The sequence below is a fragment of the Gasterosteus aculeatus genome, chromosome 16, assembly GCF_964276395.1.
Source record: "Gasterosteus aculeatus chromosome 16, fGasAcu3.hap1.1, whole genome shotgun sequence".
Classification (NCBI taxonomy): domain Eukaryota; kingdom Metazoa; phylum Chordata; class Actinopteri; order Perciformes; family Gasterosteidae; genus Gasterosteus; species Gasterosteus aculeatus.
Window position 1 is genome coordinate 14,434,689 of NC_135704.1, and position 26,395 is coordinate 14,461,083.

General features: G+C 40.5%; 6 protein-coding genes and 1 pseudogene across 7 annotated transcripts; all 7 read left to right on the forward strand.

Moving 5' to 3' along the window:
• The first annotated feature begins 1,695 nt into the window (after positions 1–1,695).
• On the forward strand, positions 1,696–3,428 carry LOC120834424 (olfactory receptor 6N1-like). The gene has a single exon (XM_078091219.1). It carries the CDS (start codon positions 2,229–2,231, stop codon positions 3,174–3,176), a length of 948 nt encoding a protein of 315 aa, XP_077947345.1. The 5' UTR covers positions 1,696–2,228; the 3' UTR covers positions 3,177–3,428.
• A 749-nt stretch (positions 3,429–4,177) lies between these two features.
• LOC120834173 (olfactory receptor 4B13-like) lies at positions 4,178–6,012 on the forward strand. Its single transcript, XM_040202010.2, has one exon. The coding sequence runs from the start codon at positions 4,282–4,284 to the stop codon at positions 5,242–5,244; it is 963 nt and encodes a 320-aa protein (XP_040057944.2). The 5' UTR covers positions 4,178–4,281; the 3' UTR covers positions 5,245–6,012.
• Positions 6,013–9,775: 3,763 nt separating this feature from the next.
• On the forward strand, positions 9,776–11,474 carry LOC120834062 (olfactory receptor 4P4-like). Its single transcript, XM_040201809.2, has one exon. It carries the CDS (start codon positions 9,987–9,989, stop codon positions 10,986–10,988), a length of 1,002 nt encoding a protein of 333 aa, XP_040057743.2. The 5' UTR covers positions 9,776–9,986; the 3' UTR covers positions 10,989–11,474.
• A 2,312-nt stretch (positions 11,475–13,786) lies between these two features.
• On the forward strand, positions 13,787–15,041 carry LOC144388782 (olfactory receptor 11H6-like). The gene has a single exon (XM_078090623.1). It carries the CDS (start codon positions 13,879–13,881, stop codon positions 14,836–14,838), a length of 960 nt encoding a protein of 319 aa, XP_077946749.1. The 5' UTR covers positions 13,787–13,878; the 3' UTR covers positions 14,839–15,041.
• Positions 15,042–16,837: 1,796 nt separating this feature from the next.
• LOC120834294 (olfactory receptor 1D2-like) lies at positions 16,838–20,536 on the forward strand (annotated as a pseudogene). Its single transcript, XR_013452997.1, has 2 exons — positions 16,838–16,927; positions 17,540–20,536. The product of XR_013452997.1 is annotated as an olfactory receptor 1D2-like (transcript).
• Positions 20,537–20,539: 3 nt separating this feature from the next.
• On the forward strand, positions 20,540–22,718 carry LOC120834146 (olfactory receptor 4E1-like). Its single transcript, XM_040201972.2, has one exon. The coding sequence runs from the start codon at positions 20,893–20,895 to the stop codon at positions 21,898–21,900; it is 1,008 nt and encodes a 335-aa protein (XP_040057906.2). The 5' UTR covers positions 20,540–20,892; the 3' UTR covers positions 21,901–22,718.
• Positions 22,719–24,174: 1,456 nt separating this feature from the next.
• LOC120834182 (olfactory receptor 4E1-like) lies at positions 24,175–25,104 on the forward strand. The gene has a single exon (XM_040202031.2). The coding sequence runs from the start codon at positions 24,175–24,177 to the stop codon at positions 25,102–25,104; it is 930 nt and encodes a 309-aa protein (XP_040057965.2).
• Positions 25,105–26,395: the final 1,291 nt, after the last annotated feature.

Sequence of the window (26,395 nt, forward strand, 5' to 3'; positions counted from 1 at the left end):
TGCAGTAGATTTGAAAGACAATGTCCTGATCCCATCCCCCACAGCTCCACCAACCTGCTGCAGTCCCCCTCCCCTCCCTCCCCCAGCCCATCAGGTGCTCACGCCTCTTCAACTATATCACCTTCCCCTCCCCCACCAGCAACGACCCTCTCTATTCTGGAGAGAGACGTTAACCGGCTCTTTAGAAGACTAAATCCCCGTAAGGCAGCCGGTCCGGACTCCGTCTCCCCTCACTCCCTGAAGCATTGTGCTGACCAGCTGTCTCCGGTGTTCACTGACATCTTCAACACCTCCCTGCAGACATGCCACGTACCAGCCTGCTTCAAGGCCTCCACCATCATCCCTGGATCCCCAGGATCACAGGATTCAATGACTACTCTGTAGCCATGAAGTCTTTTGAAAGTCCCTCACCGACCCCCTCCTGGACCCCCTGCAGTTCGCCTACAGAGCCAACAGGTCTGTGGGCGATGCTGTCAACATGGCCCTCCACTACATCCTCCAGCATCTGGACTCCCCAGGAACCTACGCCAGGATCCTGTTTGTGGACTTCAGCTCTACCTTCAACACCATCATCCCGTCTCTGCTGCAGGACAAACTCTCCCAGCTGCACGTGCCCGACTCCACCTGCAAGTGGATCACAGACTTCCTGTCTGACAGGAAGCAGCACGTGAAGCTGGGGAAACATGTCTCAGCCTCTCAGACCATCAGCACCGGTTCCCCCCAAGGCTGCGTTCTTTCCCCTCTGCTCTTCTCCCTGTACACCAACAGCTGCACCTCCAGCCACCAGTCCGTCAAGCTCCTGAAGTTTGCGGATGACACCACCCTCATTGGACTAATCTCTGGTGGGGACGAGTCCGCCTACAGGTGGGAGTCTGACCATCTGGTGTCGTGGTGCAGCCAGAACAACCTGGAGCTCAACGCTCTAAAGACAGTGGAGATGGTAGTGGATTTCCGGCGGAACAGAGCCCCACCCTCCCCCATCACCCTGTGTGACTCCCCCGTCACTATTGTGGATTCCTTTCGTTTCCTGGGCTCCATCATCACCCAGGACCTCAAGTGGGAGCTGAACATCAGCTCCATCACCAAGAAGGCTGAGCAGTCGGGCTCATCAACAGAGCTCGGTCCCCCACTGACTGACTATAACATTCCACCGGTCACTCCCCTTCATACTGCACATGCCACTTTAACTGCAATTCATCACTTTGTCACTTGTCACTTTGTCTCTTGTCTGTTACTTGTTCGTTAGTGCACTTTTATGCTTAATATTTTTCTTTTTAACTTTTTAATATTTAAATTTTTAACTTTATTCCCTTGTTTTATACTAACCCATAGCCTTAGCCTTATTCTATTAACCCATTGCATTAGCATTTCATCCCACTTTATTTTATTACTTGTGCACTGTTGTCTTGTCTGTCTACTGTCGCGGAGTAACCGTCAAGACAAATTCCTTGTATGTTTGACATATTTTGGCTAATAAATGTTTCCTGATTCCTGATTCCTGATTCCATCCGACCCTCAATACTCAAGGCCAACGTATGACTATAACCAATAGTTCTTTACCTCAACCTGCCGTGCTGGGTGGTTTTTGTCAAAAAGAGCATTTGAATTCATAAAAGCACCACTAGAAGGCGTTGCTTTAGGCTCAGGTTCAATAATCAAAGTGTGTCAGGCAAAATACGATGATGCAAGTGGGCCTGCATGTGCAACTGTGTGTCAACTTAACCTCTGACGCTGAAAAGTTGCATAATGATTTAACTAACCCATAAGGAAAATGGAACCAATTGTGGAAGAAAGCAGCTCCCCCCGGGCACGCCATAACAAGGGGTTTTACAGGCAACAAGTTGGATCAGCCGTAGTAAACAATTACTTAAGTCAAATCAATCCTGGTACCATAACAATGCTCTGTTGGGTAAATGCTGGGTTGACCTGTGTAGTCCAACAAAATAAAAGACTCCTCCCATTACGTGCACTTCTAAAGCTTTCACGAGGATCAAAATGTAGAACACAGACATGAGGAGGAGTTCTGAATACTAGTTCAGTAAGTATAATGAAACTCTTATATGCATGACCAATGTTATATGACATTACAATGACTATACCAAAGCATTTTGTCACACAACTGCTTGTATTTTCCTTCACACAGATAAAGAGAGGCGGCAAAGTCAAATCAGATCAGCGATTCAGTAGACCTGAAGTTTGTCCAACAACAAAGTAAAACGTAAGAATATATGTTCCTGAGTGGAATGGAAAACAGTACTGGTTCCTTTTATTTTAATTTAACCATGTTTGTGAGCATTGGACACTTCCACTATCCTGTCTTTGTTTTTTGCCTCCTGATCTACACCTTTATTGTAGCTGCTAACCTTGTCATCATACTGGTGATATTCCGAGAGAAAGCGCTGCACAAGCCCATGTACGTGTTTATTGCATGTTTATCTGTCAACGCTCTGTATGGTTCTATTGGCTTCTTTCCCCGATTTCTGACGGACCTTTTGTCTGACACTCATATGATCTTACGTCCTGCTTGTTTCTTTCAGATTTATGTAATATACACATATGCATCCCACGAGTTCACCATTCTGGCCATTATGGCCTATGATAGATATTTGGCTGTGTGCCGTCCTTTACACTATCACAGAAAGATGACATCCAAAACCGTGCTGAAATTGGTAGCGTTGGCTTGGAATTTTCCAGCTTTTGGTCTCACAGTATGCGTTTATTTATCTTCCCGGCTTCCTTTATGCGGTAATGAGATACAGAAAGTGTTTTGTGCCGTGTGGAATATAGCTAAATTATCATGTGTTACCACAGTTGTCAACAACATTGTCGGTATGATTGTGACCGGAGCCACAGTTCTATTTCCGCTTTTTTATGTCTTGTACACCTATTTTCAAATTGTAGTTGTTTGCTGGAAAAGCTCAGCAGAATTCAGAAGGAAAGTAGTACAGAGCTGTCTGCCACACGTTGTTTCATTTGGGATTTATTCTGTCATAGGATTTAGTGATATCGCCTTAAGTCGGTATAATATAGAAGAGATACATCCTTATTTGGCCATTATCTTTTCACTGGAGTTTGTTGTTATTCCTCCAGTTCTGAATCCTCTTCTGTACGGCATTAAATTACCAGAAATCAGAAGGCACATTTTAAAGATGCTAAAGTGGGACAGAATGAGATAGAACAACACCACAGCTCATTTATGCCTGGTATTTCATAAACACAGACTATTGGAAAAACAGTTCAGAGGAGCTACGGATAGTGTGTTAATGCCAAATTTAACATTTAGCATTTGACATTCATTATACTGTATTATACATAGTATTATAGCAACATGTTTAACTTTTTAAAGTTAAAGTTTAATGAAATTAATTGTCAAGATACAGACTAGCGCATGTGTTATATAAACATACATATTTTTTAATGACTTGACTTTGGACTTCAGATCAGATGGAAAACTGAGCCGATGTAACCGTTTTTTGTTACAGCTGAGAAAATGAGAAAAGTATAATGAAAAAACATGCTCATGGTTACCCCTTAGTAAACAAAAATATTATAGAATAGATAAAATGACCCGCTGTTTTCCAAAAACAAGGTAAACATTAATTTGCACGCACATCTACGCATTTCATTCTTTAGGACTGCAGGTCAAAATAAGAATGAAGAAAGTGTGACATGACGAATATTTACAAGCTGTTTTGATTATATCTGCTTCATTGTGGTACTGTACAATTAACAGCACTTTAGGGTGGGGGTTGTTCCCACTTTGTCATTGAGCAGCGGGTGCTGCCATCAACCCCCCTCCTCCCCTCCCTCCCCGACATGCACAGGTGGTCCTCTCAGCTACAGTCAGAGCAGAGAAAGCCCTCCGACTGGAAATTAAATGCGGATGACGCCCACTGAAATCGACCCCCCCCCCGGTTGAGAATCACTGACATAACTGACTAAAGTGACTAACTAACCTGTTTTTATTTTATTATTTAAGTTGTATGTATCTGAAATATATATACATGTTTAAATATATATATATATATATATATGAATATGTTTATTAAAAGCACAGACACAGTGTGCTTGTTGTTAATCACTTCTACTTTAACTTTTTTTTCTAGCTTTGAGTAGCTTTAAATTCCCAGTTGGATTTGTTGTTGTTGCCAAAGGTGTTATAAAAGAAGGTGTAAAGGAACAACAGACTTTGATGGAGGCGTAGCTTCAGCACTGTGTAACCCCTCTTTCCATAGGCATTCATACTGTGACACAGAGTAAGTAGAATTTGAGGAGAAAGGTATGACAAGTAGTAATGTTATTATGGATAATGTTTCTGTTGTAAGAATTTTCATTCTATCAGGGTTGAACAAGACAAATGATTACAGAGTAACACTCTTGACATTCACTTTACTGTATTACTGTATGATTTTGTTTTTCAATATTTCTATCATCATGATTATTGTCTTGGATGCAACTTTACATGAACCAATGTATATTTTATTGTGTAGTTTTTGCATGAATGGTCTTTATGGGACCACGGGTTTCTACCCCAAGTTCATCTTTGACCTGTTTTCTTCCACTCATCAGATTTCCTATGAATGGTGCCTTTTACAGGCTTTTGTCATGAATTCATATATATGCTGTGAATTATCCATCCTAGCAGTTATGGCATTCGACAGATATCTGGCTATATGTCGACCTCTTCACTACCAGTCTGTCATGACAAAGAGGAAGGTCTCTCAGCTGATATGTTTCTCCTGGTTCACACCTTTCTGCATCCTTTCCATTAATATTCTGATGACGTCCAGACTGAAGTTATGTGGTGTAAACATATACAGACTGTTTTGTGTGAACTGGGTAATTCTTAAACTTGCTTGCAATGAAACTGACACCTTTTCAAACAACATAACTGCATATTTTACAATTATCTTTTATATGTCTCATGGACCATTCATCATTTGGACTTATATGCATCTTATAAGAACGTGTGTGAAGTCCAAAGATGACAGAGTGAGGTTTATGCAGACGTGTGTGCCTCATTTAGTCTCTTTAGTCACGTTCATTGTGGCAGTTCTTTTTGATTTTATGCATAAGCAATTTGGCTTAACAGATTTACCTCAGAGCTTTCAGAACTTCATTGCTATGGAATTCTTCCTCATTCCTCCAGTGATGAATCCTCTAGTTTATGGATTTAAATTGACGAAGATACGAAACAGAATTTTATGTTTCTTTTTTTTTTCCGAAAGAAATTACCGTCATTAGGTCCAATCTGAATCTAATGTGAGAAAGAAATGAACATGATGGGTTTTTTTCAGTCAAGATCAATCAATCAATTAATCAAGATGTATGCAGAATATCTCATACTGCTCTACATGATGACTAACAAAGCATTTCAATTTTCAGTGTGTTTGCGTTTGTTGAAGCTATATCTTGTAGATATAACTGCTATGTATATAAATCGTATGCTGCATGCAACATATATGACCAAATGGACATTTAAAATTATTGTTGATGCACATATTGCAATTATTGTAAACCAGAAATGAATGCAGACATTTCAAGGGTTAAAAATATAAAGTGCATATGAGTGTCATGGACCCACACTCACGTTTTTACAGAAAATTAAATTGAAAAAAGGACATAAACTGTTGCACTTTGTAACAGAATCAACCCACCTAAGGACGTGGATTGCTTAATCTATTGACTCACACAACTAAGTGCTCCCAGAAGAGCGCAGATCTGAAACAGGTGTGATTGCATCAAGCATGTCTTCAAAGTTGAACGTATACAAATTACACTTGTCTAACTTCTTGTCTAGGCAGCAGCCGTTGCATGATTTTACTCAAGCGTTTCACCCAACATACACTCTCTTTTTTTTATCCATGCAGCTTTCTGCACCAGCTTTCTGCAGGCTCAAGTCTCATCTGTGCCTGTTGAGGCCTTAAGCGCTTTTTCTTGTAGTCTACCTTTACACACAAGGTTAATGATCATTCAAAAGGCATTGAATAAATATGTTCATCCACATTATAAATCCTCTCTCTTCAGATTAACTTGACATAACTCTTCCTTTTTCATTGTTTTGCATTTGAAAATAAAGTACTTCAAACATTAAAGATGTCTGTCACGTTTGGTTCGAGTATGATATCGCAAAGACCGTTAAGTTATGAATCCTCTGGTTCATGGATTCAAATTGACTAAAAGCAGAAACAGAACATTTTTGTTTCATTAATTATTCTTTTGTGTTCAAAAACCTAGCCCGTCATGAAGAACTTCAGGATTCGTTAAGTTACAGTAAAGTGGTTGTGACACAGAGGTTTTCTGAGCTTTCACAATACACAGTTCACTACTGTCTATGCTTCCGCTCAAGAATCAAGAACAAAGACATCCATCAGGTTGTACACATTTTCCATCATATGGGTGTAGTCAGCTCTGTGGCCCCCATTTGGAGCCAGGCCCAGATAGAGGGCTTGACAATGAGCATCTGGTGGCTGGGCTTGCTGGGGAGCCCGGATGGGCACAGCTCAAAGGAGTGACCCGCCACCCCGGATCTTTAATTCCCATGGGCTTACCACCTGTTGGGGAAACCTGTGGGGTTGGGTGCGCTGCTACAAGGGTGGCGCCGACAGTGGGGGGGTCTAGCCGGAACAGGAGCTTGTGCGGGAGGTGGATCGGTTGGATCTGGTGGGGCTTACCTCTACGCACACCCTCAGCTCTTGAAATGTACTCCTGGATAGAGGATGGATTCTATTCTACTCTGGAGTGGCCCAGGTGTAAGGCGCCAGGTGGGTCACAAATCCCCGGCTGAGTGCTGCTACATTGGAGTTTACCCCGGTGGACAAGACGGTCGCTTCCCTACGCCTTTGGGTTGTGCGGCAGGAAACTCTGACTGTTGTCTGTGCATATGCACCAAACAGCAGCTGGGAGTATTCAGCCTTTTTGGAGAGCCTGAATGGAATCCTGCATGGGGTTCCAGTTGGGGCCTCCATAGTCATATTGGGAGACTTCAGTTCGCTAGTGGGCAACGATGGAGATAACTGGAGAGGCGTGATTGGGAGGAATGGCCTCCCTGATCTGAACCTGAGTGGTCGTTTGTTATTGGACTTCTCTGCCAGTCACGGATTGTCCATAACAAACACCATGTTCGAAAATAAGGATGTTTAGGTGTATAAGGATAAGTGTAGGTACCAGAGCACCCTGGGCCAAAGATCAATGATCAATTTTGTAATCGTATCGTCTGATCTGAGGCTGCATGTTTTAGACACTTGGGTAAAGAGAGGGGCAGAGGGGTGGTGAGCTGGGTCAGAGGACTCGGGTTAGAACTGGTAAAACCAAGCGCGTAGTGTGGGTGAACTTGGAACGTCTGGAGGACACCCGGTCCAAAAGATTTTCCACTCTCTCACATTCCTGTGGAGGTAGGGGGACATTGGACCAGAGTGGTGTATGTACATCCTCAATTTGCCTGGTGGAGGTCACTCAGGTAGTCAAACAACTCTGCAGTGGCGAAGCCCCGGGAATTGATGAGATCCGTCCAGAGATGCTAAAAGCAATGGGTGTTGAGGGGCTGAGTATGTCCAAAACTCCCATTGCTGAAGCTGGCCCAGTGAGTTGTGACCTCAAGGTCTTGATGCCCCTGTGCATCAAGGGGCGGAAACGCTCCAACCCCGTGGTGGACAGCGGTGGTCAGGGCAGACGCCTGACTGAAGAAGGAACCACACCACGCTGATACCAAGCCCGTATTAACCTTCCTGTTACCTTCAAATTTACTAACATCTTTTACCATTGGGGTCAATTTGACCATTTAAACACCCAGAAAATGATCTTAATTATTTTTTTTCACCAGGTTTATGTAGTCCTAGTTTGTTGACTACCTAAATAGCGCATTACATTTTTTTAAAAAGACACCCACCCCTTTAAACATCCAGAAATAACTGTTAAGCGACTATGGAGAAATATGCAGATCAAAATAAAATGTCACTGACTGACATACCATTTAAAAGAGATCATTTTAAAAACATTGCCCTTCCAGTGTCAGCAGCCCAAAGGCTTGCTGTTGTCTTGTCTTTTGACTTGTACATTCCTGCCAAAATGAGCAACCCAATGTAGGCTTGCAAGTCAGTAACATCCAAGTGTATCCAACTTTCCCCGTACACGCCTGCGCTCTAAATTTTTCATCTCCAGTATATCCTTTTCGATTGGCTCAAATGCGGATTTTATGTCATTGGACATGGCTGACAGCGTATCTATCGGAACCTGGAACCATTTTTATGACATTAGAAGCAATAATGGTGAATAATGGGGGTCATATTCTCATCAGGAGGATGCCTCATAATCAGGGTCCTCCTCAACATCATCTTTTGTCTCAGACACATTCTCCTCTATGTCATTTTCATGGTCAACACCTCACTGACAGAAAATCTTTCTTTGAAAGTAATGTTCAGTTGAGAGAGAGAGAGCAGAATAAGAAAGCACCCAAAGCACCAAGATAAATGCTTTAGAAGGGTGCTGTGCAAGCGTTCATAGCACTCACAGGCGGTCAGTCTCACAATAGCCCCTCTTGCAGCAGTCCCAGTTCCACCCCCCCACCAAACCCAAATTGGTTCAAATGTGTTACTTTGTAGATTATTTGAAAATATACTGCAGGTGCATGTGCTTGGGTTTGTAGGTGCAGGTTTTGTGTCTGACCAGCTAAAACGGCCTGGGGTCAAATTGACCCCGAAGTATTGAAAACATATCATCATGTTAATTTCATGTTTACCCAGTTGTCCCCGTTAAATTACGAAAAGTCATAAAATTTGAAGTAAAGAAAATGAAATCAAATTGACCCCAAAAGTAACAGGAGGGTTAATGGGTCCGCAAGAGACCACTACAGAACCAGAACCAGGACTGAGTTGGGAAGATAGACAGACCCTGCTGCAGGAAAACGCTGCAAACACGACCACACCAAAACAACTCATAATGACAGTTCCCTGTACTAGCTTTGAATTTAGGAAACTTTTACAGGCAACGAGACAGAATGAAAAGGCTGCAAGACTCATTTTACACCCCAAAAGAGGTTGGATAAACTCAAAATCCTCATGAGATATAAGAGCATTTACAAAACTTTGCAAAACTATACAAACTAAGAATCAAGCAGACAAAGTGTACTTTGGGAAAAAATATGGCGCTGTGAAAAGGTGCCAGGCAAATGTAGCCTGAGAGAGTTATTCCACTGGCCTTTTTGTTGTTGTGATGAAATAACATAATCTCCAATCTAACCTATTTTTCTTACTTTTTCGAACACAATGAGGGATTAGTCTTTAACAATGTCAAAAAGGTGGTGTTGATTTGCAGGTTTGTGGGAACGGTATTGAAAGACTTTGTTACAAGAGGAAAGTAATCTCTGGTACAAAGAGTATGAATTGAAAAATCATGGAGTGAATTTGATGAAGATATAGCAAACTATCCTATCCTTGGGCTAATTTATTTCTAATTTGTTGCACCATCAGAGTTACAAATTGTATGAATTGAAAAATCATGGAGTGAATTTGATGAAGTTATAGCAAACAATCCTATCCTTGGGCTAATTTATTTCTAATTTAATGCACCATCAGAGTTACAAAGAATAACAAAACATTTTCAGGATGTTTCCACAATTTAAAGTCCCTCTTTTAAATGATCTTAAATCAATACGTTAGAGAGTCACAACTTATTGCTGAATTTGGCAGTCAGGTGGAAGGCTTTATTTATTTAGACTTCTGTTTTATTTCAGGGATTTAAAATCTTACAAAAAATAAAATAAAGTGTTCTTTTTAACTGCCATCCCTGATTAGGATTGAATCAAGTCCCATATCAACAATGGTATTGAGGATAACTGTCATGAGAGAATATAAACCACTGGTTACACATCATGTAAGAGGACTGGTGGCCACAATCGGGGATGCACCATTTTTCCTCCCACTGTTGAGGTTGAACAATGGCCATTTCTCTCTGTTAAGTATTCAAATGTGAAACTGTAAAATGTTGTGATGGATAATGTTTCAGTAATAACTATGTTCACTCTTTCAGGTTTAAGTGAGACAACACACTACAGAGGTTTTCTTTTTGCTCTGACGTTGTTGTGTTACTCTGTGATATGGCTGGTAAATTTGACCATTATTGTGACAGTCATTGCGGACAAAAAGCTCCACGAGCCCATGTACATCTTCCTCTGCAACCTGTGCATCAATGGACTCTACGGGACAGCAGGCTTTTACCCCAAATTCCTCATGGATCTACTGTCTCCCACACACGTCATCTCTTATGCTGGATGCCTTCTGCAGGGTTTTGTGTTGCACTCTTCGGCTTGTGCTGATTTCTCTCTTCTGGTGCTCATGGCCTACGACAGATATGTTGCTATATGTCGCCCTCTGGTGTACCATTCTGTGATGACTAGACAGAGAATGTGTGTTTTTGTGTTTTTTGCTTGGCTTATTCCCTTTCTACTGATACTCATAAGCACAGTGACAACTGCAACATCAAGGTTATGCGGCTCACACATACCAAAGATATTCTGTGTTAATTGGTTGATTTCTAGAATGGCTTGTTCTGCCTCCGTGGGAACAATTGTAATCCCAGCTTTTAATTATACTTTTTATTTTGGCCATTGTGTGTTTGTTTGTTGGTCTTATATATACATGATCAGCACATGCCGGAAATCCAAAGAGAATATGAGTAAATTCATGCAGACATGTGTACCACATTTGTTCTCTTTAGTCATAGTGGTCGCTTCTTTGCTGTTTGATTTGTTGTACATGCGATTTGGTTCAAAAGATTTACCACAAGGTGCGCAAAATGTAATGGCAATGGAATTTCTCCTCATTCCTCCAATTATCAATCCCTTGATATATGGTTTGAAACTGACAAAAATAAGAAACAGCATTCAAAATGTCATGTGTAGTAAGAACTCCCGAGTTGGTTTGCAGAAAAAAAAAAAGTTTTTTAAATGCTTGTCATTTGGGAAAAATACTCGATATGTACATTCAACCTAATGAGGCTTTACACAAACAGTGTGTAGTAAAGAAAGGGCGTTTATTAGGGGAACAAATGTCCACTAGCAGCTACACACAGCATTCCAAAGCACTCTGAAGTAACTGTCATCTCAAGCAGGGACTCATTTCCCTTGTAAAACAGAGTTGTTTCGCTCATAGCAGATCTGTGTTTTTCGTTAATACAAAGCTCTGTTCAACTTTGCTTGATTTTTCATTGAAAAGCTAGAGAAATTAATGTTAGATTTGAAAACCTGCCTCTCCTTAGACTACGGATAACGTGTTCTTCTGTGGGTCTCTACTGGGGGGGCTATGAATGTGTAATTAGTCGAAATAGCATCTTTCACCATAAATGCTCAAATTAATAAAAACATAGAAAACAATCTGCATTATATTTACTAAGCTTACAAAATGCCTCCCAATCTTTAAAATACGTAAAACCTTTTCCTAATCCTCTGAAAGTTCTCATGAATCTATATTCTATCAGTAGCTGCTGAGTCCCGTAGCTCTTTTAAATCCAGATTAGAGACTTTTCTGTTTGATGCTGTCTTTAATAGATCATTTCTGCGCATTGTGATTTTGGAATACTTCTTCTTCTACTTCTATTTCTAGTTTTTGTTTGGTTGAAATGTGCTATACAAATAAAATTGAACAAATAAATAAATATTCAAATAAAGTTGATGTTGTGAGGTTGTTTATTGTATCACCTGAATAGTGAACTGTTGCTCTTTTGTAAAAGTGTCAAACCATAATGCTAGCTGGTAAAATAAAATAATAAATGAAATACAGTTTAAATGTTCCTAACTCTTCAAAATCAAAACTCCCCATTAACTGTAAGCTAATAGCTTACTCTTTTTTAAAGCTAAGGTTACGGCTGCAATGACGATGCAAATTCTTCTTTGTTGTAATTTGTGCAGTCTTTTTTATCCGATCCCACGGAATGAGTGGCAACAAGCTGATTGGACAATCCAATCCATGACTGTATTGGATCAACATTTAAAAAATGTGAAACATTGTGATGGATCACGTATCAGTAATAACTTTGTTTACGCTTTCAGGTTTAAGTGAGACAACACACTCCCTGGCTTCTGCAGGGTTTTGTGGTACACATCATCTGGAAGTGGCTTATCGATTCTAGCTGACGTGGCCTATGACAGACATGTGGCTATAAGTCAACCACTATCTAACCATTCTGTGATGACTAGACAAAGCGTATCATTATAAGTAGTCCAACTGTTTAATTTCTGTTAATTGCTCCAGTTAGGAATGTTCTGGTTTGTGGGTTTAAATTGACTCAAATCAGAATCAGAATTTTTCTTCCAACAGTTTTATTACAGTTTATCGTAGTTGTTTACACCCAAATTCTGGTACTTGAGACAAAATGACCACAACATGTAACTCATTCACCAACCCCCTGAACCAATTCTGCTAATCTACAAGCACAATTCCTGCTTTACACTCAAATTGCAGTTCTAAAACACACTTTTTTCGAAACACTACTCACAATTCTCTGCTTTTGGCACAATTTTCATGCAGAAAATATCTTGTTTTCACAAGGAACACACTGCCATTCAAATATGCACACAGACTCATCACAAGGGCAAACACCCGTCACACAGTTTTACAATTAGCAATCAGAGCTTTAGCATAAAAGGGCAACAGGTGAGCTCTTCAATGGAGCAATGGATGCCAACATTGGAAACAGAGGCAAAGCCAGAGGAGGACGAGGATGGCCAAGGACCGTAATCTCTGATGAGATCCGAGCCACTTTGGTTGATATTGTGGTCCACCATGGTCTAACAATGAGGGAGGCTGGGCAAAGAGTACAGCCAAATCTGAGCAGGTACACTGTAGCATCCATCATCTGTACTTTCCGAAATGAGAATGGGTAAGAAATCTACTCTCACTAGAGAATTGCAGTACTGCAAATCAATACAGTACTCAATGAGTACAGTAGTACAGTATTGCCTGTGGACTGTTCTGTAGGACTGTAAAAATACTGTAAAGTATGTTTCAAGTATTTAGGAAATGTATACCTACTTTGTATGTACAGTATTTTACTATTTGTTTGGCAGAACTGAAAGATTACCAACACAAGGTGGTCGGGAACGTGTTCCGTCTCCTGAACAGGAAACTGAAATCATTACCGTAATATGGTCCTAGAAAACAATGGCATAACATTACAGCAAATACAAAGAAAAATAATAGAAAACAATGACATATTTCAAAATATTGATAGGGTAAGCTTATCAACACTGGACCGTGTCTTGCGCTGAAATCATCTCAGGATGAAGCAGGTCTACAGGGTGTCAAAGAATTGCGATATAACTATGGGCAAGTGAGTCCCACAATTGATGCATACTCTCAACATGCAGCATAGTTTTGTTTTTTTACTGTAACTGTGTACAGTAAATTCTTCTCTTGTTTTGTATGTATGTAGTGTTTGTATGTAACCAATAAAGGTTGTGGAAGCTAATGTTAACATTGCCCCAAACGGACGCTGTTTCGGTCTTTTAATCCCTGTGATTGCCACTAAGTGATAACTACAGGTGTGTGTGTGTGTGTGTGTGTGTGTGTGTGTGTGTGTGTGTGTGTGCGTCCGAGCGAGCGAGCGAGCTAGAAAGTAGTAGTAGTGATACTGATTGGAAATTTCGAATACATATATATATATATATAGGAAACACGGTGTACTTGTTTTGATTTCTTCTACTTTGCTTTCTAGCTTTGAGTTTTATTTCCCAGTTGGATTTGTTGTTGTTGCCAAAGGTGTTATAAAAGAAGGTGTAGAGGGACAACGGTCTTTGATGGGGGTGTAGCTTCAGCACCGTGTAAACCTTCTTTCCGTAGGCATTCATGCTGTGACACCGAGTAAGTAGAATTTGAGCAGAGAGGTATGACAAGTGCTTATCTTATTATGGATAATATTTCTGTGGTAAGATTCTTCATTCTATCAGGGTTAAACGAGACAAATGAGTACAGAGTAACACTCTTTACATTCACTTTACTGTATTACTGTATGATTTTTTTTCTCAATATTTCTATCATCATGATTATTATCTTGGATGAAAATTTACATGAACCCATGTACATTTTATTGTGTAGTTTTTGCATGAATGGCCTTTATGGGACCACAGGTTTCTACCCAAAGTTCCTCTTAGATCTGTTTTCTTCCTCTCATCAAACATCCTATGAATGGTGCCTTTTACAGGCTTTTGTCATGTATTCGTTTGCTTGCTGTGAATTATCCATCCTAGCAGTTATGGCCTATGACAGATATCTGGCTATATGTCGACCTCTTCACTACCAGTCTGTCATGACAAAGAGGAAGGTCTCTCTGCTGATATGTTTCTCCTGGTTCACACCTTTCGCCCTCTTTTCCATCAATATTCTGCTGACGTCAAGACTGAAGTTATGTGGTGTAAAGATTGACAGACTGTTTTGTGTGAACTGGGTAATTGTTCAACTTGCTTGCTATAAATCTGACACTTTTTCAAAAGACATAACTGCATATTTTACATTGATAATTTATTTTTCTCATGGACCATTCATAATTTGGTCTTATATGCACCTTATTAGAACATGTGTGAAGTCCAAAGATGACAGGGTGAAGTTTATGCAGACGTGTGTGCCTCATTTAATCTCTTTAGTCATGTTCATTGTTGTACCTCTTTTTGATTTTGTTTTTATGCGATTTGGCTCCACAGATTTACCTCAGAGCCTTCAGAACTTCATCTCTATAGAATTTGTCCTCATTCCCCCTGTGATGAATCCTCTAGTTTATGGATTTAAATTGACAAAGATACAAAACAGAGTTTTAGGTTTATCTTTCTTCGCCAAAAACTACGGCCAATGAGAATTATCTTAACTAAATCTAATGTGAGAAAAAGTTAAATGGACGTTTTTGTTTTTGTCTGCATAATGTCCCAATCGCTTTTACATAATGAATACAACCCTCAATGTATGTTGACTCACAAAGCATTTCAATTTTCAGTGTGTGTTTGTGTTTACAATACATCCTTAACTGTTATGTGTAGAAATCATATACTGTATCATCAAATGGACATTTTAATGTTATGTTCTTTCCAAAACATGCAATTATTGAAAAGTAGGAGTTTATGCATTTTAGGGACAAAACAAAAAGCGGATCACCACCCAACATTCACTCCCCCCAAACCACATCACCCCTACAGTTCCTCAATTTATGTTCAATTAAAAACACATTGAATAAATATGTTAATTTATATTGTAAATTCTATCTTCAAGTTCCCCTTGACATAACTCTTCCTTGTTAGTGTTTTGCATTTTAAAATAAAGTTCTGGAGACATCAAAGATGTTTGCCACGTTTCATTTCTTTGTTCAATTTGGTCTGTGCTGTGTTTTGTGATCACAATTGCATCGAGTAATTTAGCGCAGTCAATTCCTCCAGTTATGAATCCTCCGGTTAATGGGTTCAGATTTGACTAAAATCAGACGCAGAATTTTAGATTTTATTTAGTGCGTGTCTTCTTAGTAGCCAATGTAATCTAGGAGAGTTTGTCCTAATATCAATGTTGTAGCGTTGTATTTTCAGTGACGTGCGGTGGTGTCATTAACAGGAAAGGCACTGAGATATGAAAGGCAGATTTGTATTATTAAGGGGGGGATTGTTAATGAGCATAAGCTTGTGTGTAAAGGTAGACCAGAAGCATAAAGCGCTTAAGGCTTTAGCTGACACACCTGAGACTCAAGCCTGCAGGTGGTGCAGACAGCTGCATGGATAAAAAGAGAGAGTGTATGTCTGGTGAGACGCGTGAGTTAAAATTATGCGACCAGTTGCTGCCTAGACAGGAAGTTAGACAACTGGGATTTGTTTACATTCAATTTAACTTAAGACTGTGATTGATGCGGTCACACTTGTCTCAGATCTGCACTCTATTGGCAGCACTTAGTTATGTGTTTGTTCTAGTGCTATGTTCAATGCGGATACTGGACAAGTGGAGATTGAAATTGTAACACTGCAAAATGACCTCCACATTAAAACCCATCAGTCTGTGCCAAACCTTTGGGGCCTTGCGGACACAGAAGTACGGAGGTGTATGCACAGCAGCTCTGACTTTAAAATAGATTAACAGAAATAAATGTTCCATGTTTAAATACATTGTTGTATTGTTGTATTGTTATTGTAGCGGCCCTGTTCAGGAGTGTGTGGGTTAAGCCGCTGGTATGCTTCTGCAACTGCGTCCGCGGCTTTTCGCGCTTCGTCTTATCGATGGACTCGTTTCAATTCATGGTTCTAAAAGGGTTGCGCGTGTTGCAGAGCAATTCACTGCCAGAACACTAGGTGATTCATTCTCTCTTCAAAAAGCTTCCTTTTAAAAGGCCATTCTGCGCATTCTGCGCGTTCTTATAGTCCACCAATGAAGGGTTGTATTAGAGGTCATATTTACGGATTTCTTGCAACAAACACTCTTCAATCTGATTCATTCTCTCTTCAAAAAGCTTCCTTTTAAAAATAGCAGTATTGTGCTATGAAACCGGAAATGTGAGACTCTGGAAAGGATGTAGTCAGCAGACCAATCGCAGTCTTGCGGGCTGTGTGAGGCTTGCGTTGCTTTTGACGCTAGTTTAGAAAAATGGGTCGACGCACGCAAGAAGAGGTAAAAAGGCACGCAAGGGGCACGCAAGGGTCTCTTCCATGTGCGTGTCCTTGCATTTCTCTAAAAACGCACAACCATAAACTAGGCTTTAGTTCGGTGAGTCACGTGATTCCCCTCACTGCGGCCAATCATGGTGAGTCACTGTGCGTGCTAGGCAAGGGGCGGCCAGTGATTGGGGGAGGCGGGTGTTCCCGTGTTGTGGGCTAGTCAAGTTAGGTATTCTGATGTTTTCTGAGCTTTCACAATACACAGTCCACTACTGTCTATGCTTCCGCTCAAGAACCAAGAACAAAGACATCCATCAGGTTGTATACATTTTCCATCATACGGCCGTAGTCATCTCTTTTTGGTTAAAACATGCTGGTGTCTGATGTATTTGTTTGATAAGTTCATTGAACAAGAACGGAGCTGGCTCTGGGTTGGTTAAAAGTTGTTGCAAAGGCGCTTTACACGCCAACGGCACACGTCATTGCTGCGTCCTCTTCTCTTAACGTATACAGGAGTCTCAAGTTCACACAAAAGCATACTAGGCAAAACACCCTATGGAAAAGCGGAAGAGGGAAGGAGCTACCCGGCCCGGAGGAAGCCCGGCCCCCATTTGTCACTTGTCACTTTAACTGTCATTTCTCACTCGTCACTTTGTTGTCCCTCGTCACTTTGTCGTCACTCGTCACTTTGTCACTTGTTAGTGCACTTTATTTTTTAATATTTTTTAACTTTTTAAATGTTTTTAGTTTTTAACTTTATTTGTATTTTATACTAACCCATAGCCTTATTCTACTAACCCATTGCATTAGCATTTCATTTTATTTTATTACTTGTGCACTGCTGTCTTGTTGTCTATTGTTAGACTATCTACTGTCACGCACCAACCGCCAAGACAAATTCCTTGTATGTTTGACATATTTTGGCAATAGATGTTTCCTGATTCCTGATCCTTATTGGAGCCAGGAGCAGATGGGGGGCTCGTCAGGAAACGTCTTGTGGCCGGGCTTGCCGCAGACCCCGGATGGGCACAGCTCGACGGAGTGACGCGCCACCCCGGATCGCAAATTCCCATAGGCTCACCACCTGTGGGGGAGTCTGATGGGGTCGGGTCCACTGCTACAACGGTGGCAGTGAAAGCAGGGGGTCAAGCCGGAACAGACCTGGGCGGCATATGCTGGCTCTGGGGACGTGGAACTCTTCAACTCATACCTCCGGCCGAGCTTCTCTCACAATCCTGTGGAGGTAGGGGACATTGAACCAGAGTGGTGTATGTACATCCTCAATTTGCCTGGTGGAGGTCACTCAGGTAGTCAAACAACTCCGCATTGGCAAAGCCCCGGGAATTGATGAGCTCGGTCCAGAGATGCTAATAGCAATGGGTGTTGGGGGGGGGCTGTCTTGGATGACACGCCTCTTTAACATTGCGTGGAAGTACGGGACAGTGCCAAAAGAGTGACAGACCGGGCTGGTGGTGCCCCTCTTCAAAAAGGGGGACCACAGAGTGTGTGCCAATTACAGGGGTTTCACACTACTCAGCCTCCCAGGTAAAGTCTACTCTAAGGTGCTGGATAAAAGGGTTGGGCTGATAGTCGAACCAAGGATTGAAGAGGAACAATGCGGTTTTCGTCGTGGTCGTGGAACGACGGACCAGCTCTTTACTCTTTCACGAATCATGGAGGCGGCCTGGGAGTATAATCATCCTGTCTAAATGTGTTTTGTGGACCTAGAGAAGGCGTATGACCGGGTCCACCGAGAGATAATGTGGGAGTTGCTGTGGGAGGTGTGGGGGTCGCTACTTGGGGTCATCCAATCCCTGTATGCCCAATGCGAGAGCTTTGTTTGGGTGCTCAGCAATAAGTCAGAAGCGTTTCCAGTGAGAGTTGGTCTTCGCCAGGGCTGCGCCTTGTAACCAATCTTGTTTGTGGTTTTCATGGGCAGGAAATTGAGGCGTGGTCGGGGGGAGGAGGGTCTACAGTTTGGGGGGCTGCGAATCTCGTTGCTTCTTTTTGAAGATAATGTGGTCCTGATGGCATCTTCTGTCTGTGACCTCCAACTATCCACACAACATCATTGCAGGCACAGGCACAACCTATTCATTTTTTTAACTTCGACCCCGTCCCATTACCTGGAGGTTGATTTAGTTTTGTGTGTTATGTTATGCAATCCACGTCCTCAGGTGGGTTGATTCTGTTACAATGCAGTTTAGGTCTAATTTAATGCTGCAAACACGACCACACCCAAAAAACTCATAATGACAGTTCTCTGTACTCACTGCAAAACGGCTGCAAGGCTGATCACACCAAAAGAGGTTGGATAAACTCAAAATGAGATATAAGAGAATATACAAAAATTATCTTAAATTAATAAGTTAGAGACTCACAATTTATTGCTTAATTTGGCAGTCAGGGGGAAAGGCTTTATTTATTTAGACTTCTGTTTTATTTCAGGGATTTAAAGTCTTACAAAAACTAAAATGAAGTGTTGTTTTTGACTGCCACATCCATGATTAGAATTTCAAGTCCCATATCAACAATGGTATTGAGGGGAACTGTCATGAGAGAATATAAACCACTGGTTACACATCATGTAAGAGGACTGGTGGCCACAATCGGGAATGCACCATTTTTCCCCCCATTGTTGAGGTTGAACAATGGCCATTTCTCTCTGTTAAGTATTCAAATGTGAAACTGTAAAATGTTGTGATGGATAATGTTTTAGTAATAACTATGTTTACTCTTACAGGTTTAAGTGAGACAACACACTACAGAGGTTTTCTCTTTGCTCTGACGTTGTTGCTCTGTGATATGGCTGGTAAATTTGACCATTATTGTGACAGTCATTGCGGACAAAAAGCTCCACGAGCCCATGTACATCTTCCTCTGCAACCTGTGCCTCAATGGACTCTACGGGACAGCAGGCTTTTACCCCAAATTCTTCATGGATCTACTGTCTCCCACACACGTCATCTCTTATGCTGGATGCCTTCTGCAGGGTTTTGTGTTGCACTCTTCGGCTTGTGCTGATTTTTCTCTTCTGGTGCTCATGGCCTACGACAGATATGTTGCTATATGTCGCCCTCTGGCGTACCACTCTGATGACTAAACAGAGAATGTGTGTTTTTGTGTTTTTTGCTTGGCTTATTCCCCTTTTCCTGATACTCATGGGCACAGTAACAACTGCGACTACGAGGTTATGCGGCTCACACATACCAAAGATCTTCTGTGTTAATAGGTTGATTTCTAGAATGGCTTGTTCTGCCTCCGTTGCAGCAATTGTAATCCCAGCTTTTAATTATACTTTTTATTTTGCCCATTGTGGGTTTGTTTGTTGGTCTTATATATATATATGATTAGAAGATGCCGGAAATCCAAAGAGAACATGACTAAATTCATGCAGACATGTGTACCACATTTGTTCTCTTTAGTCATAGTGGTCGCTTCTTTGCTGTTTGATTTGTTGTACATGCGATTTGGGTCAAAAGATTTACCACCAGGTGCGCAAAATTTAATGGCAATGGAATTTCTCCTCATTCCTCCAATTATCAATCCTTTGATATATGGTTTGAAACTGACAAAAATAAGATATAGCATTCAAAATGTCACGTGTAATGAGATATCACGAGTTGGTTTGCAGAAAATACATTTTGGTTTTTAAATGCTTGACGTCAGATTTATGGTAGACCCTCTCTCCCGTGATTGGCTGGCAGGTGCTTGATAGTTACGGGCAGGAGGCTTCAGTAATAACTTCCAGCAGTGAATTCTGGAAGTAAACCAGGCGTAAACAAACGTACGTTAACTGCGTTAAAATATGTTGTTACATTTAAATCGGCCAAGGATAGACTAAGATGTGATGTTATGTTTTATTATAACATTCTATTGGTAGATATTAGAGTGAATTCTATTACATTTGCATTTAAAAGTGAAGTAAAGTCGGCTCACCCGCCTCCATCCTGAATAAATGAAATCCTCGTTCGCCTGCACAGCATACTGAGATATGCTGGGCTGCAAGTTAATTTCTTTAGAAGAAAAGCAACAAAGCGATTAATAAATTTCAAAATGTGCGATTAATTAGTCATTTTTTGGGATCTATTGACCTAATATAAATGTATAGACACAGTGTACTTGTTTTCATCACGTCTACTTTAACTTTGCTTTCAAGCTTTTGAGTTTAAATTCCCAGTTGGATTTGTTGTTGTTGCCAAAGGTGTTATAAAAGAAGGTGTAGAGGGACAACAGCCTTTGATGGGGGTGTAGCTTCTTCACCGTGTAAACCTTCCTTCTGTATGCATTCATGGTGTGACACTGACAAAGAAGAATTTGAGGAGAAAGGTATGACAAGTACTTATCTTATTATGGACAATGTTTCTGTGGTAAGATTCTTCATTCTATCAGGGTTAAACGAGACAAATGATTACAGAGTAACACTCTTTACATTCACTTTACTGTATTACTGTATGATTTTGTTTTTCAATATTTCTATCATCATGATTATCATCTTGGATCAAAACTTACATGAACCCATGTACATTTTATTGTGTAGTTTTTGCATGAATGGTCTTTATGGGACCACGTGTTTCTACCCCAAGTTCCTCTTAGATCTGTTTTCTTCCTCTCAACAGATTTCCTATGAATGGTGCCATTTACAGGCTTTTGTCATATATTCGTTTGCTTGCTGTGAAGTATCCATCCTAGCAGTCATGGCCTATGACAGATATCTGGCTATATGTCGACCTCTTCACTACCAGTCTGTCATGACAAAGAGGAAGGTCTCTCAGCTTATATGTTTCTCCTGGTTCACACCTTTCTGCATCCTTTCCATCAATATTCTGCTGACGTCAAGACTGAAGTTATGTGGCGTAAAGATTGACAGACTGTTTTGCGTGAACTGGGCAATTGTTAAACTTGCTTGCTATGAATCTGACACCTTTTCGAACAACATTACTGCATATTTTACAATAATCATATATTTCTCTCATGGATTATTCATAATCTGGATTTATATGCATCTTATTAGAACGTGTGTGAAGTCCAAGAATGAAAGGGGGAAGTTTATGCAGACGTGTGTGCCTCATTTAGCCTCTTTATTTACGTTCATTGTTGCAGTTCTTTTTGATTTAATGCGTATGCGATTTGGCTCAACAGATTTACCTCAGAGCCTTCAGAACTTCATTGCTATAGAAATCCTCCTCTTGCCTCCTGTGATGAATCCTCTAGTCTATGGATTTAAATTGACGAAAATACGAAACAGAATCTTAGGTTGCGTTTTTTTGCAAGAAAATTACCGTCATTGAGGTCAATCTCACAGAATTTCTGGTCAATTTCTTTTCCAAAGAAAATTATATCCATTGTTTTCAATTTATAACCTAATGTTATAAATAACAAATGTGATGTTTTTGTTTGAGGATGTGTACACATGTCTGAAGAATGTCCCAATCTGCTCAACATGACTGATACAACCCTCAATGTATGTTGACTAACAAAGCACTTATATTTTCAGTGTTATGGTTTCATGCACTTAATGCAATTATTATAAACCAGGAATTTATGCAGACACATTTCAAGCAAATGTTTTGTTATATATCGTGTATAAGAGTGTCATAGACCCACACCCCACAATAATGTTTCTATCACATTAAATAGAATATTAGAGAAACCTTTTTACCCAACAGAATTAAGCCCACCTGAGGATATGGATTGCATAACCTATTGACACATGAAGCTAACTCACACATGAGCTTTCTTTTCGTAGATCCAGTGAGGAGTAAAGATTTATACAAATAATTGCACAATATTGAACTCAAGAAGTTTTGGGAGGAATTAAGGATGAGTTTTCAGACCATAAATACATCCTTTCCGTTCAACATCACATAAAATAGAAATATAGACAAACTATCACTTTCTAACAGAATTAACCCACCAAAGAATGTGGATTGCTTAACCTATTGACACACACAACTAAGCGCTCCCAGGAGATTGCAGATATGAGACAAGTGTGACTGCATCAACCACAGCTTTATTGTTAAATTGAACGTATACAAATCAGTTGTCCTACTTCTGCCTATAGGCAGCAACCGGTCACATGATTTTCACTGAAGCATCTCAGCTAACATACTCTCTCTCTTGTTTGTTTTGAAAATAAAGTACTTGAAACATCAAACACGATCTGCAAATACTTTCTCAATATTTCAGTCTCAATGAATTCTGCTCTGGCGGATTGCTGCCTTTGAATCAACATGACAATTAAGTTTTGACCTTTTTGAAGAGGCTACTGTATAAAAAAGGCACTTAGTCGCAGTAAATATCAATCATTCCGATGGAGCAACATACAGGACACATGGAATAGTGTTTCATCAAAAATGTTTTGAGAGCCATATATCTAATGTGTGGAAAACTGCTACAGTCCTTCGGCAGCTAATGTAGGAGGAAAAAGAGTATTTAGAACCACCATGGTCATGACTAAACGCACTGGTGTAACTTCACGCTCCTTTACTGTGAAGGTTTTATGTCACCAACGGGGAACCTCTGACGACAGGGCACCCAGTGGAGCTCCCCACAAATGTCTAACCGGAGGGGATGCCGGGGGTTTGATGGGCAAGCTAGTGTTTGGAGTGAGGGTTTTTTAGGGGTCCTGGTCTTGCCACTTGCCATTTGTGACAGCCCCTGAAAGGGGCCTATATGTCTCCGTCCACAACACGCAGCACCGCCGTTGAACAGACATGATGCTCAGGTGGGATTTGTGCACAATAAAGAGCACTAATCCACGGCATGAGGTTAGGAATCAACGCGCAAAGGCCCGTGGGGCACGCAAGTGTCGGCCCCCCGTGACAGCTCCCCTCTGTCCCGCTCTGAGTATTGTGTGTGAGTTCATTAGACACCTAAGCTTCCCTTCCCTGGGTGCTGAGGTGTTTGGTGGTTCCTGCATGGAGGCGGTGGTAACTCAGTTAACCACAGATTTAATGTGGGTAAACTTTTTTTACAGGGCTCCTTGAATATTGGTGTCTTAATGCGGTATTTGGGGAATTTTAGATCCTTTTTAGAAATAATCCTCAAGTAGCAAAATGAGATACTGAATACCTCTGCCCTCTATCACTTCACCAGCAGCTATGCCCATGTGACACATTGATTATAAATAATTCATGAAATACACTCGAATTATAAGAAAATTAATAATAATGAATGGCTGAAGCTGAACCCACATGTCCAAAATGTAACTAAATGTAAATGTGCCTCTGCAAAAGCCAGATTTCATAGGATACATATTTCGCAACTATAATGTATCTGCAGATGTTTTGACGTAAGACCCAATGAAAACATTCTATTTTTTTTCTGGAGAGATTAGTCCACCAGTTTTACTCCCTCATCGTTAAGTGATCCTGGACCCGTAAACAAGTCTGAATTCCCAAATGCGCTGATGTCATAGTCGAAGCTGTTACTAATAGGCGGTGTGGACGAAAAACACCAGCTCACTGCATAACGCTGTGCTCTGTAACCACTTGATGCATGTTGTGACACCAGACAGGTATTAATCAAATATTTAAAAACTGTGATAATCTGCTCTGCAAATCATGGCAAATGTTTCTGTTGTAAGAATGTTCCTTCTCTCAGGGTTGAATGAGACAATGAATTTCAGAATTGCTATCTTTTCACTTACTTTACTGTATTACTGTATGATTTTGTTTTTCAATAGCTCTATCATCATGATTATTATTGTGGATCAAAACTTACATGAACCCATGTACATTTTATTGTGTAGTTTTTGTATGAATGGTCTCTATGGAACCACAGGTTTCTACCCCAAGTTCCTTTTAGATTTGTTTACTTCCTCTCATCAGATTTCCTATGAATGGTGCCTTTTACAGGCTTTTGTGATGTATTCATTTGCTTGCTGTGAATTATCCATCCTAGCAGTTATGGCCTATGACAGATATCTGGCTATATGTCGACCTCTTCACTACCAGTCTGTCATGACAAAGAGGAAGGTCTGTCAGCTGATATGTTTCTCCTGGCTCACACCTTTCTGCATCCTTTCCATCAGTATTGTTCTAACATCTACACTGAAGTTATGTGGTTCAATAATTCCAAAAATCTTTTGTGTGAACTGGATAATTGTTAAACTCTCTTGCCCTGACAACAATACCCTTTCAAGCAATATTCTGTCATATGCAACCATTATCATTTACTTGTGTCATGGGTTATTCACAATTTGGTCTTATATGCATATGATTAGAACGTGTGTGAAGTCCAAAGGTGACAGGGTGAAGTTTATGCAGACGTGTGTGCCTCATTTAATCTCTTTAGTCACGTTCCTTGTTGTAATTCTTTTTGATTTGATGTATATGCGATTTGGCTCCACAGATTTACCTCAGAGCCTTCAGAACTTCATCGCTATAGAATTCCTTCTCATTCCTCCTGTGATGAATCCTCTAGTTTATGGATTTAAATTGACAAAGATAAGAAACAGAATTTTACGATTAGTGAATATTGAAATAAAATGAATGCTTTCTTTGCAATTTCAGCTTGATTGTGTGTTATTTTATGATAATTGTGAGATGCGTGTAGTGGTAAAAACATTCTGTAAATAATTGTCTTGTGCTAAAAGCCAGGTCACAGTGGTTGACCCTGAGATGGAGAGAGATAGAGATATTTAGGGTTTGCAGCTGTGTTTGGGGAAGGGGGTCATTTTGCTCTCACGGACCTCCGATCAGAGGAGCATTGTGTGTTACCCTCAGCTTCACCTGAGTTCTTATCTCAACTTGATTTGTGGCTTCTCGAAACTGGCGCTACGGACTGTCTTCTAGTGTATAAAAACTCAGCGTTTTTACTGCTCGGAGAGGCCATTACACAGAGCGCTGGAATGCGTGCTGGTGTGTTGGACCTCCTGCTTGCATATAGCAGAGACAGATATCTGCGGAGAATTGCTCATGTAATCTTTTTCTCTTCTAAATAAATGTTAACTTTTTGACTTTAATTGATCAACGTGCTGGATCCTTCTCATCAATCGACTCGGGGGGATTGGAGATACCGACATTATACAATGATATACTATAATTATATTATTTTTTGTTTGATTGAAGCTGATTTATTTAATACAGAAACACACGGACATATCTGTCTATATATATCTATTTTGTTTCAGGGATGGCGGAGCATGCACAACGCGAGGCTTTCCAAATGTATATACACTGCGCCATGTTTATTTCACACTGTACATTTCTTATTAATACATACTCTGCACTTTATCTGCTCTCTTGCACTTCTGGTTAGTTGCTGAACTGTATTTCGTTGTCTCAGTACTTGTACTCTGCAATGACAAAGTTGAATCTAAAAAATATATGAAAAGAAATGAATAAAATCACTGTCATGGTAGCAAGCCATATTAACTATGTGATAGCGAGTGTGTGGACAGTAATCATGGAAAGTTGACTGATAGAGTGAAGATAAATTCTCGAGGAGAGGCTTACGTGCAGGCCTCACAACAGAGAAACAGCAGGAGTGAAAACCTTTTCTTAGATCCGGCTTTGGTTTTCTGATTTGCACGATTCAATCACGTTTTGTAATCGCCTGCTCCTATTGGATCCAACAAACACCACGTGTAAAAAAACGACTGCTCCCGTAAAGACTCAGAAACCAACATCGATAGAGTGTAAAATTACGCTCAAGATTGATGTTTGGCATATTTGCATAACGTATTTTCTAATGTTAATGCTAAACTCTGATGTTTCGAGTGAATTATACATCCCCTCTCTTCAACTTCCCTTTGTTTTGGTTTGGCATTTAAAAATAAAG

Coding starts and splice junctions, on each gene's coding strand:
- LOC120834424 (XM_078091219.1), top strand. CDS start 2,229: ATGTTCCTGAGTGGAATGGAAAACAGTACTGGTTCCTTTTATTTTAAT.
- LOC120834173 (XM_040202010.2), top strand. CDS start 4,282: ATGACAAGTAGTAATGTTATTATGGATAATGTTTCTGTTGTAAGAATT.
- LOC120834062 (XM_040201809.2), top strand. CDS start 9,987: ATGGATAATGTTTCAGTAATAACTATGTTCACTCTTTCAGGTTTAAGT.
- LOC144388782 (XM_078090623.1), top strand. CDS start 13,879: ATGACAAGTGCTTATCTTATTATGGATAATATTTCTGTGGTAAGATTC.
- LOC120834146 (XM_040201972.2), top strand. CDS start 20,893: ATGCATTCATGGTGTGACACTGACAAAGAAGAATTTGAGGAGAAAGGT.
- LOC120834182 (XM_040202031.2), top strand. CDS start 24,175: ATGGCAAATGTTTCTGTTGTAAGAATGTTCCTTCTCTCAGGGTTGAAT.